Source organism: Pollachius pollachius (assembly GCF_949987615.1).
Source record: "Pollachius pollachius genome assembly, chromosome: 12".
NCBI lineage: Eukaryota > Metazoa > Chordata > Actinopteri > Gadiformes > Gadidae > Pollachius > Pollachius pollachius.
The window spans coordinates 1,277,501-1,292,804 of NC_136945.1; the positions used below are offsets into that span (position 1 = coordinate 1,277,501).

Below are 15,304 nucleotides of genomic sequence, written 5' to 3' on the forward strand. Positions count from 1 at the left end.
GCTGGATCTCTGCCAGTTTCTTCATCTCTCGGCTAAACTATCTGGTGGACCTCTAGTGGACAACACAGGTATTAAATGAACATCACCAATACATCTTGATGCTGTAGCGCCTCCTTAGGCCACTATTTAGACATACATTTTCAGTTCCATACCACTTCATATAAAACAATATGTTCCATGAAGGCCTAAATGGTAAGAAAAGAACCACGACGGTTGTTATTGATTCATTAAATATTTATTTCGATAGTAATTTAAATGCTTTCAGAATGGTTGTATAGCAGAAATATTGACCCAACAAATTAGATACAAAAATAAAATTGCATTTGTAAAATCCACTGATTAAATTACCAACAGTATAATGTTCCCCTCGTTCCTCAGTCCAACTTCCTGGCGATGTTGCTGATCAATACATGACTTTAACCTTCAAGTTCAAGTCGTCATTGTGAGATAGTTGTACAGTGGTCCTATTGATATAATAAAACAAAGTGACATGTAGAGCAAATTATGCCACAGTAGGCAAGGTGGTGTCATCAAGTGAAAAGTAAAAAAAGTAGTATCTCTTACTGCCTTTTTGCCAGTTTTTTCTATAAAATTGTCCCTTGATTTAAGATCAACCAGTACAAAGTCAACAGCTGCTGTGGTTTTCTCAGTGTTGGATGGAGACGACACCGTCCGATATCCAACAAAATAAACACTAATTAATAATTAATTTGGATCGTCACTCTAGTGTTGACAACTTGCAGTCAAAGTGACATTTAGACTCTCAGTACAAGGCAGATGACCGAGACGTTGAAGAAGTCTTTCACTTTGACAGATCACTGACAGTGCCGATGGCTGGGCTTCATTGGTAATACAAAGTGATCTCATTCTTTCATCACACCAGTAACACCAGTGGAACAGACCAGTTCAGCCGGGGACAGATTCCACTGCTTCATTACAAATACCTTTTGGTTGTTCAGAGCAGACAAGTCAAGCTCGCTGAACGCTTTTTAAATCAAAATGAGCATATTTGACTGAAAAAAATTGAATTGATTATAGAAATATATATGCGTGGAGGTTTTTGCTGGACCCATTTGAACATGAGCACATGAACCCACCTCTTCACCTTTGAGAAACACCAGTTGGTGTCAGAGAGAGAACAATAATTCTCATGCTTGGTGGACAATCTGAACAATCACCTTTAAGAAACACCAGTTGGTGTCGGACAGAGAACAATACTTCTCATGCTTGGTGGACAATCTGAACCATCCTCATCTTTAAGAAACACCAGGTGGTGCATCAGACAGAACAATACTTCTCATGCTTGGTGGACGCTCTGAACCGCATGAGCTTTCTTTGGCATTAAAAAGGAGTCGTGACAGCTAAATTAAATATACAAATTTAAAAACCTTAATATTTTCTACCATTAGTAATGCAATATGCTTTGAGTTCCCTGCAACTCCTAACCAATGTTTCGTCACTGCTGACCTGCTTTGCTTCCAACTGGGGAAACACCAGTGAAATAGGGCAACATTACACTGAACACTGAGGGACTTCAAACTTTCTTAAATTCTTAACAGAAGCAACTAGAGGTGCAATGGATCACAAAACTCACGGTTCGGATCGTGTCACGGTTTTTGAATCACGGGTCGGATCGTTTTCGGATCAACAACAACAAAAAAGATAAGACAAATGTGACTTTAAATAAAATCTTCAAATGTGTAAAAACAAAAATAACAATTAGGTAATAATCCTGCTTCCTTTAAGCATAGTCAATATTTTAAAAAAATTGCAATCTGAGGCATTATTCCTTCTTCTTTTTAACATGGATAGTAAATAATCCCTATCCCAGGATTTACAACTTTAAATTCAGGATTTACAACTTTTGCATTGCCTGGGGAGAGTTTAGAGTCTACACTCTCCCCAGGCAATGCAGACATCCTCATCTTCTTTTTTTTCATCAAGTATGGTAGCGAAATACTGTTTCTGTTTCTTATTTAGCATTTTTTAAATCCATTGATTTCTGTTGGAGGACTCATTGCTCATTGCAAGGGGGGCTGGTTGTAGTTTTTTCGCTCGGTTCTAGCCCTATTGATACGGAGAGCCGAGCGAAAAGACTACAACCAAACAAACATTTCCACTTCCGATTCTGGTTTCCGTTTCAATTGGGATTTACGGAACGCCGAATAAAACACGACAGAAACTGTATTTCGCTACGATACTTGATGTTGTAAATACCGGAATTGTCCTTTAAGCATGCGCTGATCACATGAACGCACAACCTTTTTTTTATTTTTTATATCAGCCGATCCGCCGATCACTTGAGTCCCGAACCGTGAGGGTTGATCCGTACGGATCACGGGTAACCCGTGAACCGTTGCACCACTAGAAGCAACCTTGGGTTATTTTTGTGTGTGATGTTGACGTTTTCTTTGTCGAGCAAAACCATTTCCAGTTGTGGTTTTAGTTGAAGCAGAAGGGGTGCTTTGGCGTGTGTTTCCCCTCACAGTGGAAACACTCATGAAGCCCTTAGTTATTACCAACACTGGAGGAAAAGATAATAGTGCTTTCCACAGTTATTTACTTGCCCTGATTCACGTTAAATACTCACACCACCAAGAAACACATGTTAAACAGCTGCAAATCAAACCAGAGCGGACACCTATAGGCGTGCTGCATGCCCCTTCTTTAGTACCACAAACAGCCCAAAGCCAGCAGTCCTGAGCAGCGGCCCACCAACCAGCTGCTCCCACATCTGGGCTCAGGTTCTGGCAAACAGGACCTCCCCCTCAAAGTCTCTCCGGCGACGCCTGCAGGCTTACGCATGTTACAGAAGGACGTGGGGATTAAGTGTCAGCGTTTGAGTCTTCCGTGGTTGCGGTCAGCTCTGCAGGTGGTGCCTGACGGTGCTGGTAGGCCAGGGTGCGGTGTTCAGGCTCTGCAGGTGGTGTCTGATGGTTCTGGAACACCAGGGAGCGGTGTTCAGGCTCTGCAGGTGGTGTCTGACGGTTCTGGAACACCAGGGAGCGGTGTTCGGGCTCTGCAGGTGATGCCTGACGGTGCTGGTAGGCCAGAAAGGGGCTGAGCTCTGCAGGTGGAGCCTGACACTGCTGGTACACCAGGGATCGGGGTTCAGGCTCAAGGGAGGAGGGGGGCTCTGCAGGTGGAGCCTGACGGTGCTGGTACACCAGGGATCGGGGTTCAGGCTCAAGGGAGGAGGGGGGCTCTGCAGGTGGAGCCTGACGGTGCTGGAACACCAGGGAGCGGTGTTCAGGCTCCAGGCAATAGGCGATGCTCTGCTCCACGTCCAGGCAGCGGCGCCAGAAGCGGCAGCGGTCACGGGCTAGCTCCTCCCACTGGCCGCGCCGGTCCTCCTCCTCGCGGCTGCTGGTGATGAACTCCTCCACCTCCTCACAGAAGCGGACCTGAACGGGCAGACAAGGAGTCAAATACAAGATAACAAAACCGGTGCAAAATACAAAAACACACACCGCCAAAGGCATGGCTCTCTGCTCCCTTTCCCTGGTGAAAGCTGGCCTTTGACCTTGGTGCCCTCTTACTTGGCACAAGTTCATGATTTTAACCCTCAGCGTTTCAAATGTCCCATCCTTATATACTAGCTCCTTCTGCCGCCTACCCGCCTCACACTGACACGCACATGTGATATGACTCAACCGGGCGAGTGAGGAACCATTGAGGTGCACCAGACCCTGGTGGTCTGCTGAACGGGTCTATGAGGGAGAAAGAGAGCAGGGACAGAGACTCATGCCCGTTATGAATCTCCATAGAGCTCCACCACTGACTGTTGACTTTAGAGGTTTATCTGTGTGTAGACTTATAGTTCATCAGCCTCTGCGTGCTGCTGGTGCACCACAGCAGATACCGGGCCAGAGGTCTTATCTCCGGTGGCTGGGTCTGTAATGAACACCACGCGCTCAACCGCTTTCTGAACATATTGGAATGTATTGGTGCATGCTGACGCAGTAAGGGTTATTGTAGAACCCCATTAAAGCCCTTAGCCTTACTGACCTTAGTAAGATTTATTGTAGGATTAAAGCACTTTGTTTCACTGACTTTAGTAAGGGTTACTGTAGGACCAGGCTAAAGCCCTTAGCCTGACTGACTTTAGCAAGGGTTAGGACCAGATTAAAGCCCTTATCCTTAATGACTTTAGCAAGGGTTAGGACCAGATTAAAGCCCTTATCCTTAATGACTTTAGCAAGGGTTAGGACCAGATTAAAGCCCTTATCCTTAATGACTTTAGCAAGGGTTAGGACCAGATTAAAGCCTTTATCCTTACTGACTTTAGTAAGGGTTAGAACCAGATTAAAGCCTTTATCCTTACTGATTTTAGTAAGGGTTAGGACCAGATTAAAGCCTTTATCCTTACTGACCTTAGTAAGCGTTACTGTAGGACCAGATTAAAGCCTTTATCCTTACTGACCTTAGTAAGGGTTAGGACCAGATTAAAGCCTTTATCCTTACTGACCTTAGTAAGGGTTAGGACCAGATTAAAGCCTTTATCCTTACTGACTTTAGCAAGGGTTAGGACCAGATTAAAGCCTTTATCCTTACTGACCTTAGTAAGGGTTAGGACCAGATTAAAGCCCTTTACCGTACTGACTTTAGTAAGGGTTAGGACCAGATTAAAGCCTTTATCCTCACTGACTTTAGTAAGCGTTACTGTAGGACCAGATTAAAGCCTTTATCCTTACTGACCTTAGTAAGGGTTAGGACCAGATTAAAGCCCTTTACCGTACTGACTTTAGTAAGGGTTAGGACCAGATTAAAGCCTTTATCCTCACTGACCTTAGTAAGCGTTACTGTAGGACCAGATTAAAGCCTTTATCCTTACTGACCTTAGTAAGGGTTAGGACCAGATTAAAGCCCTTTACCGTACTGACTTTAGTAAGGGTTAGGACCAGATTAAAGCCCTTTACCGTACTGACTTTAGTAAGGGTTAGGACCAGATTAAAGCCCCTTAACCGTACTGACTTTAGTAAGCGTTACTGTAGGACCAGATTAAAGCCCCCTAACCTTGCTCACCTTTTTATAGACCCCACCACTCTGGGACGTGACCGACGGGTTGGGGGGCGCAACGGGTTCAGAGAACCCGCTGTCCAGGCGGTCCTCGGCCTCCTCTCTGAGGTAGCGGGGGGGCGATGAGGCGGCTGCCCCCTGGGGGGCCGAGCGGGTGGGCCTCTTCAGGGACTCCTTCGTCTCCTGGCGGCCCCCCTCCGCTGTCAGCAGCTTCGGCCGCGGTCGCGCCGTTCTGACGGGGGCCTGGAAGTTCCAGGGGCTGTAGGGGTCTGAGGAGGAGGTGAAGGAGCTCAGCAGGCCCTCTGTGTCCTCCGCCTCGCTGGCCGAGGTGGAGTCGTCCCACGAGTCGGACTGCTGGGCCGCCGGCAGGGACACGGAGAGGGCCAGCGGGCCAGCAGGGGCCGGGCCCCGGTCCAGGGACGAGTCCGGGGACGAGTCCGGGGAGGAGTCTGAGGAGAGGGCGGCGGCGCCGGCGGAGGGGACGGGCCACGGCGCGGTGGCCGTCGGAGCGGTGAAGTGGTGGAGGTTGTACGGGTCCCGAGGTCGGCACAGAGAGTCCCACAAGCGGTCCGCCTCCGAATCCACTGCGTTGTCCAAATTTGAATCTTCGCTGTCAGATTCGGAGATCTCCGGGGAACCTTCGCTGTCAAAGCCGTCGTCGCGGTCGCTGACCTCGCTGCCTGACAGGCTGTCAGTGTCATCCTCATCATCACTACAGGGACTGCCCATGATGAAGGCGATGGCTCGGTTCTGGCAGTAGGGGGAGCTTAGCGTATCGGCAGCTGCAGATGAACCTTCCTGAGGTGGCGTAGCCCCACTACCATCTTCTTTACTGCCACCAATGTCACATGTTCCTTCTCCTGCCCCCTCTTCCTCCATCCTGTCAGCTGCTGGAGATGGCCCCATAGCGGCCTCAGAGGTCTCCGGCTCCTCTATGGCGGTGTGGCCCTCTACCTGAAGCTCTGCCGCTGGACCAGCCATGTGAAGTTGGCATAACACATGACCTTCTTCCAGACTGGAATAACCGTTATCTTGTTCAGGGGTCAGAACCGCCACCTCACTGAACGCTGCGGCAGATCCTGTGCTGACGTTGGCTCCCTTGGTGCTGAGCTTCTGCACAGGGCCCTGTGAACACTTGAGAGTTTCTGGTTGTGGGCTTTCGAGACTCCCATTGTCCTCCGCTTGCTGTGTATTGCGTGAGTGTCCAGCATTTTCGCTTGCCATCGACTCCCAAATACTGAACGGTACAAACAGAGCCGTTGTCTGGGCAACGGTGGCTTTTGTACCACCCGCTGGGAGAGAACAATGCGCGGGGCACAGGCCCTCCCCTCGGCCCAGAGACAGTTTAGACAGGTCGGTTCCCCAGAACTCACCCCACCAGGTGTGACCCCTCCAGTCGCTCTGGAGCAGGGAGCCCGGCGCCTCCGCGGTGGATGTTGCGTTCAACAAAACAGGAACGCGGTTCCTGAAAAAATCCAAGATATGTTCTCTGTCACCACCGTCTTTAATTCCTAATTCTGAAAGCGATTCTTCCGTCATCCACGTCAGGTTACCATGGCCCCCTGGTTGGAGGAGTCTCCCTGCGTCGCCCGGCGGGGGGACTCGCTCAGGTGACTGCTTTAGGTCGCCCAAACTTCTCAAATAAGGGACATCTGAGCCTGGGTTCAGGTCTTCTTCACCGACCCACTGGGGAACACTGTCCGTCAGGGAGCGAGTCTGAAGTACCCAGGGTAAATACTTATGCAGTAGAGAAAGTGCGGGCCTTGAGACCACGGAGAACGCGCTAGTCCACGGTGTGTCCTGCTTATCCTCACGGGGTGAAGCCCGTCGGTGCCCGCTGGGGGACAGACCCGCCGAGGCCCGGGTTTCGGAGAGGTCGGCTCTGGACATCTTTAACACTCCAACAAGAAAAACCACAACATTTAGATAATACTCCGCAACGTTTAAAATGTTAATATATAGTCGTGGCGATGCTGCTGTCAGTATTAGAAAGGGAACTTGACAGCTGTCAGGAGACTGAGGCTATTTGACCGATCTGTGTGGATCAGCCGGGGGGCTCTAATGTGACCCCAGACCGAGCACTAGTGGTCAGATGAGGACCCCTCTAGGGCTGTGGGTGTCCAGGCGGTGTTACACGAACCGGCAGACACACCGGCTCCCCGTGGGATCAGACCCCCCCAGAAGCCCGGGAACCTCCTGGTCCTGGCGGCGGCGGTGGAGCTTCATAAGATCAGGAACGTCGTGCGGGTCCAGAGGAAGGTCGTTGCTCGACGACATGTGGCCTTCGGAGAAACACACGTCCGACAAAGACGACACAGACATGCCGTCTGCAGAAGAAGAAGAAAACGCCGGCGAGTCTCCCCGACCGTCCGGGTCTTAGCTTTAGCTCTGAAGCTAACGTGTTAGCACTGCTAGCCCGTGCTAGCCTTCTCGACTGAAGGGAAGAGATCCACGTCCCTCACGGCCGGTCCAGACCTCGATACTCAACCACTGACCGACGACCAAAGCCCGACGTGTTAAATTGTTAAGATGTAAGGCGTTAAAGTGTTGAAAGGTAAGGTTTTAAAGTGTTTAAATGTAAGATTCTTCCCCTAGCGTAAAGTGTCTCAGTCGGCGAGCGAGGATTTCATCAGAAAGTCTAGGGAGCGTCCACAAATACCCGGCAGATTCACGAAGCCTCTGCTAGGGAGCGTCAATATACTGCTATCTTCAGGCAAGCGTGGGACGTGGACCCTTGTCCTTCATGTGCGGGATACACAACGAAGCGTAGGTCAAGGTTTTAAAATCGTTTATTTAGAAATCTGTGGGTTTAAGTATGCGATTGTCAGCAGAGAGGACATTACTTAATTTTCATAAATGAATGCATGAATAATACATGCATTATTATAATTATTTGTATATGATTGTATCCATCATGCATGTTCTGTTTATATTATTTTTATACTAGATTATAGTAAGAGGGCTCAATATCTAAATTGAACTTTGAAATGATACTTGATTACACTAATAGGGCTAAATCTGTTAGTTGAACATTCATATTAACCGCTAGCTAGCGGTTACCGGCTGGTTTGTTGTGCAGGGGCTTGAGGGGGCTGCCTGGTCTCTCGTCTCTCGGCAGTGAGTGGAAGAATTAGTAGAAGAGAAGAGTTGAAACATTAAAAATATTCAAACCACATCGAGGCCTACACAGAAAAGTGTGTGAATTAATACACACGGTGCATTCATTTTAATATTGTTGATTGACACAGAATAACAACTCTGTTTTCCAACACTGTATTGCCTCTAAAACATCACCACTAATAACTGGTTACTGGTCCAGTCATTGCTGGTTAGGTCAACATTTGTTTTGAAGGCTCAAGATGTGCTGTAATGTTATTCCTTTGCAGTTAATCCATACAAATACAGAAGTTTAATAATAGAGTAATAGTAATTGAGATATATAATTTCAAAGCTCTGAGTTCAGGCCACTCGGTGTGTGTAAAGAAGACATGGACATCTTTCCTCAGGAGTCCTGTTACAGTGACTGCAGACGTCTTAGGCAGCCCAAGAAACATGAGGGGAGTCAGTGGTGCTGGCGGGGGGCCAGGGCTGACTGAGCACGATACTGCACCCAGCCCCACCCTGCGTGTGTGAGTGAGTTCCACGTTGATATGGCCTTTCTCAGGGAGGAGCCCGAGTTCAAAAAATAACAGTGAGTCAAAGTGAAACTGAAAATGCTCTTCGCCCGACAAGCGCACACACACACACACACACACACACACACACACACACACACACACACACACACACACACACACACACACAGTTCCAAAGTGTTCCGCCTGGAAGGTTTGTATGGACCATTCTTTCACTAGAACTGTTTACAAATGTAAGTGGAGAGTTGTGTAACTGTGTCTCAGGCCATTCTGTAAATGCGTACATGATATGAATGCCTGAAAAGTATTCCAGCTCTGAAAAGAGATGGAAAAACATGCCCTCCCAAATGAGAGGGCCTCTTGACCGTCTGCATTAGATGGAACTCTGTTGCTCTCTCTCTCTCTGCTGGGGTAGGGACCAGGAGGTGTGTGGCTGTAGTCTGCATGCCTCAGTAGCTATACAGCCTACATACCACCAGGGGGCTGTGTTTTTTTTCCCCCCAGTGGTTTGAAACGGGACCTTGCTGGGCCAGGTTTGGCTATAGTGTGCCTTATGTACCAGGATTATCTAACCTCTGTACGATCATGCCAAAAGTCAAACTATGTGAGATAATTTGTTCACTTTGTGTGAATCGTCAGCAAGTGTCAGTGTCAGCTAAATAAATGAAGGTTTTCTGAAATGACGTATTAATGCCTATTTGTTCTCTTGTTTATGTTTTCCACCAGTATATGAGGTAGTTACTGAACTCTCTGACTCAACATCCCTAGTTTGCAATATAAGTGTGGTCACAGGTTCAAAAGAGAGTTAAACTATTCTTCAAACCCAGACTGACATGGTTAAATCCCGCTCCTTGGTGTTCATGGACTGACCTGGGCAACCTCAGGAGCGGCGTGGACCAGATGCCACACGTAACCATTCCGCTCATCTTTCCTCTGGTCAGCCATGGACTCTCCTCGCGAGCGGCCAATCACAAACCGGCTGGAGAAGCTAGGGAGGGAGAAGGGGGACAGAAATAGAAGGATTGAGCTACCAAGTGTTTTTATATTGACCTAAGAGCTTGTAGAGTATGAGAACATTGGACGTACCTGGGCAGATGAGCCGCAGTTTGCAGTGCAGTTTGTGGAACTCTTCAAAGCTCCTCTGGACAAATGCTGACCCCTTTTGTCCACCTTCACCACAGACCCTGCGGAAGATTGCACGTCTGCTGTGAGACACACTGAATATCTGGCTGAATATCTGTTTCCCATCTCCATACACACACCATGCCAGAACAACCAATAAGAACATGTTTGTTCCCTGGTCAACAACAATGTTGATGGTTCACTAACACACAATTCTCCACTTGGCTATTCTAACACACACACTGCGTTGGTACAATTACCTTTTCCAAGAACCTAAACCCAACCCAGCTCCCTGATCTGGACGAGACTTTCACTAAACTAAACCCCTAAGTGAACATTTACTAGCCTTCTGTGTTTGTCCACATCGCCGTCTCCTTCAGCTATAAATGCCCACACCCATGTTTGCATTTTTAATATGGTCTTTGTTTATAGCAGGAGTGTTCATTATGGTCTGTCTTCTCAGGATCAACTAAGTTAGGTGGACACCAAAACAAGAAGCCCAAACAGATGGTCTGGTATGTTTTACCTGTCTAACAGCCCACCTGTCTGTCTACCTACTTTCTGACTTGTCTACCTGCATCCCTGTCCGTCTGCCTATATATCTGTCTATCTGTAATTCTACCTGCATCCTTGTCTGTCTTTCTGCCTACCTGTCTGTCATTCTACCTGCCTACCTGTCTGTCTACCTGTCTCACCCTCTCCTCTACCTCTCCTGGTGTCGCAGACCAAAGAGCCTGAAGTGTCTGTGGTGGTAATGTGGGACAGGCGCCTCCTGGTGGCCGGAGTCCAAATCGACACCATCCAGTACCCTGTTGCATTATCTACATTATCTACCTTGATTATTACATTGCAACATTATTTGTGTTTTGTCCTGGGATGACAATACAAGACTTCCATGAATGTGCATTAGAGAGAGAGTTTGCTTTGTATTCCAGCTGGCCTGTTATGAGCAACTTTCTATAGGCTACTATAGATCCATTTCAAAACATGTTCCAAGTAGGCTATAGTATAGGACAAAGCATAATACATCCTGGAATGAGTGAAGCTTGCCTGCTGACATGTTAAAATGAGCAAAACCATTTGTTTATAATGTAGGCTACAGTAGCCTATTCAATATTGAATGACATAGGATACTGTACACTCTTTGTCACTGTACAGAGTAGACAATATGATTTGCTTGTACAGCACCTTAAAAAACTCACTGTAGCCTATTTTCATAGGCACACCCAGCCTCGCTTTCAATATAACACACACTCACGTTCTGTAATCACCGTCAGTAAACAATAATATGAAAACAATATAAAATATCTTTCAACAAGAAAAAATAATTTGTTTGCTGCAAATGGATAAAGGTCAACAGATGCGCAATGTCCAGCTGTCAGAAATGTGTTGTGATCACTTGCAAGGGCGTAGGAACCGGGGGGGACGGAGGGGACGTGTCCCCTCCAATATCGGAGACAGGCGCATTTGTCCCATCTAAAAATTATACCGGATCTGTCAGGTTTCCGATATGTGTCCCCCCCCAATGTTAAACTCATTCCTACGCCCCTGATCACTTGTATTCCTCAAAGCTCTCAGGCTGTGAGGAAATCAGCAGCCCACGATCGCAGCTCCTCTGATGTGAACGCGCACAGAGCGCAAAGCTCAGAGCCGGACAATGACCACCGTCGTCATACCAGTTAACTCTGACCGGGGCTTTAGGTTTTGTTGAGCCGGATAATGAACACAGAGCCTGGATATGTTGAGCCTCCGTCGTAGTAAAGCCCTCAGGTCTACTCTTCATGTAATAACTGCATCATCATTACTTCATAAATTCTCATTTTCAAATGATTATTTATACTATTATTGTTATTTGAAGCCGTGTCAGTCTTGACTGTGGGTGATGGGGTCCTCTGTGTCTGCTAGTGTCTATAATACAGTAATATTTTTGTCGACATTATCAAACGGAAGAACTTTTATTTTGAAGAGCACAGGGCAACGAAGCACACTAGCCAATCAGAGGACCCGCCCACCGACGGAAACAAGATATTGAGTGGTAAATTCGTTTTTGTTAAGTAAGAACCAAAAAACGATTAAACGAGCTGAACTTTTGATTTTCGTTTTTTTTAGAAAACGAAAAAACGGCTTGTTTTCTGGTTTCTGCTTGTGTCAATTATTCCCAGAAAACAGACTGATAAAACGTACCTTGCTCTTATACTGACCTATTTTAAATATTTATTGTAACTTTGTAAAGCTTCACCATCTTTAAACCTGTCTTGAAATTCTCTTGTTTCAGACAAATGGCAGAGGACGTAAACCGTACAAGCAGTACATTTACAGCAGTGATGTTGGAGTTCCTAACAGAATATCAGTATAAAACCAAAGAGAAGTAAGTAGCTATGGATTATGGTAATGATGTTACTTATTGTTTTTGTATTGGCATGACATTACCTAGATTGATTTGTTAGATCACAAGGTGGGCATGCTTGCTAAGTAAATACATTTCAGCCTAGAAAAAGGTAATTATCCAAATAAACTAGCCTGCTTTTGGACTTTGAAATGGTTGGTGATAAAAACTTTGCCTACAGCCTCCAGTTCACCATAATGATTCTCCATTGCAACCACCAGCAGGAAAAACGAAAGAGAGCTGACACTCAGGTCAGAACACTGATAATGCATAAATCGTTCAGCAGCCTTATTGCTTGTTTTCTGTCTGGAAGCATTAGAGTTCCAGAGAGCGTTCTGTCTGGAATAGTTGAAGTAGCTAACAGACAACCATTGTTGAAATCTACATTTGGGTGGTTTCCTGTAGGCGGCAGTAGTCTGGGCCAGTCTTTATGAGTCAAAGCAGCAAACTACCCAAAGTAGTCAGCCATTTCTTCTTTGTGGGTGTCTAGTATGTGGAAGTAGTATACACAGCAGTCCAGCATTAAAACATTAATTTGTGACAGAACAGTAAGTCCTCTTAATAGAGCAATGGGACACTTTGTCACATTGCTAAACAGTATGGTAAACAGTATGTTACAGTATAGTAGAACAAAGTTGTGTCTAGAAGTAGTAGCCTATAATGGTGAGAGTACATTTCTTTGTTATTTGGATATGCCTCTCTGAAGTAAATGTACCGCGACACCGCCGCGAGGCACGTGGCGGTATATCTAGATGTGCAGTTCAAAATGTGAGCAGCTTTTACTTCTTCGCCACCTACAGAGTTTGATCATTACGATCATTCTAAACCCCCATGTTATTTCCCATAGACATTTGACCGATGGAACCAGGAGCCTCGGAGGCGGGACTTATTCTTCAGAGTTCTATTATAGCAATAGGGCTATATTTGTTAGTTGAACATCAATATTATACTATAGTACTAAGGCTATATCTGTTCGTTTTCTATTCAACTTATTCATTGACTGAATCAGTGATAACATTTATTCTTTAACTTCATCTTTTGTAGATTAAAGTGTATTCTGTAGTGCAAATAATATTACAAAAACATGTTCCAAAAGTGGCACAATACAGCTGTTATTTATTCACGAAAACAAAGTTAAATCAAATCACATTGATAATTTTGGCCTTATTTACATACATCATATCCAGTTCAATTGGAACGTATTAACATTAAAGGCTACGCCCAGTATATACAACACACCTTCAACGGGCCATGGTTTAAATGCCTCTCATAATAACGGACAACACCGGTGTGATCAAATCCCTGTAGCTCTCGGTCCTGGCTTCACTGAAACATCCATACCAAAATCTTTGTCAAACCATAGCAATAGAGCACTTTGCTATTTAGGACACTTGGTGAAGGACTTGTATGGTGATTCACTGTTACTTCGGGAATGACCCACGCCGAATCCAAAAGACATAAGTGCTTCGACGCCCTTACTTTCATTCATTGGCTGGCAGGATCCCAAACTGATACTGGTGTCTGATGTTTGAGTGAAGCCAGGATAGAGTTACAAAGGTTAGACCCCCAGACTGTTCCTTTAAGTTATTTGTTGGCACTCTCAACGGCCTCCTGTCCATCTTGGAGTTCTGAAGAGCATTTTGTGCTGATGCATGATGAGCCAAGGTTTCCCATCTCCTTACTTTTGCACATCATACAGAAATAGGCAGTGTTCGAAAAAAGAAACCTCACACCATCAATTGAATGTGCTTGCAGAATATGCTGAGATCACCATGAGATCTAGGGTCATTTAGAGAAACTTCTAAATTTCACCAGAAATAGAGAGATTCCACATCTTCAACAGTGAATCTAAAGCTCAATGCCAACGAGTTAAGTGATCTTCAAGTTAGATTATGTGTCAGTCATTCATTCCACATTTGTAAACTGTATTTAGATTTTCCCTGGAAGCTATCTGCATGGTTTCTGGCTCAACTGGTTCTCAGTTTTGCAGTTCTGCACAAATCTAATGTATTGAAGTACTAATGGTGTTTTTAAGTGGTTACCGTTATTCATTTAGTTAAAAAAAGATGTATATATATTTTTTGTGATTCACAGGATCTTTAAGAGAATGAAACAGTGATTTTACAAGTTCAGATAAAAAAAGCACAAAAGATGGGTTACAATCAGAAGGGCACTGCATAAAATGGAATAAAGTATTCAGATTCTCTCATATGGACACACACTCACACAAACAAAGACACATGCACACATACATATGAATCAACACTCATGCATCCTTCCCAAGAGAAAAAATAGTCTACATATTGGTTTATTTTTAATTTTCAGCTCAACATTTAGAATGACTAAAAGCCAAATACAGAGTCTGCCCGTGGTGTTAGTTTTGAAGAGTAGCATTGACTGCTAAGGTAGCTCGTGCTGTACAACATTTTAGCATAGCAGCTACTCAACAGCAGAAAATACGAAGACTAGAGCTGTGCAGAATATACACAAGGCCTGTCCAAATCTAAAGTCCAAACAGTCCTCCTTTTCTGCAAAACACATTTGCACGGCATAGTTCTACTTCTGCATATCTACACACTGGGCAATGTAAACAAAACAACATAAAAGATCTGAACAAAATCACTCTAATATTAGCCGAAATTAGAACTCACATTTGAAAGAAAACTAATTATGGTGTGAGGAAATGTCCACTACCTCACAGAGCTAATGATCAATCCATTCTCAATCAGCCTTTCTTCAGGAATGTGTTTTTTTGCTTTCCTCTTGTATCACACACACACACACACACACGCGCACACGCACACGCACACGCACACACACACAACTCCCCTGGTTGTCAGCGGGCCACCTCCAGGCCCTCAAGGCCCAGCCGGTGCCAGTCCACCCAGTGCTGACCAGGAAGGAGCTTCTTCAGGGGGATGAAGGTCTCCCCCAGCAGGGAGTTCTCCCAGAAGGGCCCGTCGCCCAGCACCCGCAGGTGGATCACCCTCTGGTCCAGGTCCCCGTGGGGGATGCGTTCATACACCAGCTGAGGGGAACAGGGGAACAGTCAGTCAGCTGTACGGGAGGAACAGTCAGTCAGCTGTACAGGAGGAACAGTCAGTCAGCTGTACAGGAGGAACAGACAGTCAGCTGTACGGGA

General features: G+C 45.9%; 2 protein-coding genes across 4 annotated transcripts in view; both read right to left on the reverse strand.

The window, feature by feature from the left end:
• Positions 1 to 223: 223 nt before the first annotated feature.
• On the reverse strand, positions 224 to 7,642 carry ppp1r15b (protein phosphatase 1, regulatory subunit 15B). Of its 2 annotated transcripts, XM_079748197.1 has the most exons (3): positions 6,573 to 7,642; positions 5,026 to 6,484; positions 224 to 3,404 (listed from the first exon to the last, which is right to left on the reverse strand). In XM_079748197.1, exons 2-3 carry the CDS (start codon positions 6,241 to 6,243, stop codon positions 2,826 to 2,828), a joined length of 1,797 nt encoding a protein of 598 aa, XP_079604323.1. In that variant the 5' UTR covers positions 6,244 to 6,484; positions 6,573 to 7,642; the 3' UTR covers positions 224 to 2,825. The 2 variants fall into 2 exon arrangements, with proteins under 2 accessions (XP_079604323.1, XP_079604322.1); XM_079748196.1 differs by having other exon boundaries at positions 5,026 to 7,642.
• A 5,623-nt stretch (positions 7,643 to 13,265) lies between these two features.
• The window catches only part of pik3c2b (phosphatidylinositol-4-phosphate 3-kinase, catalytic subunit type 2 beta), a 61,807-nt gene continuing 59,768 nt past the window's right edge, over positions 13,266 to 15,304 (reverse strand). For both annotated transcript variants that reach the window (XM_079747302.1, XM_079747301.1), the window contains exon 33: positions 13,266 to 15,190. In XM_079747302.1, coding sequence (XP_079603428.1) covers positions 14,999 to 15,190 — 192 coding nt within the window. In that variant the 3' untranslated portion in view covers positions 13,266 to 14,998. The remainder of the gene's footprint in view (positions 15,191 to 15,304) is intronic.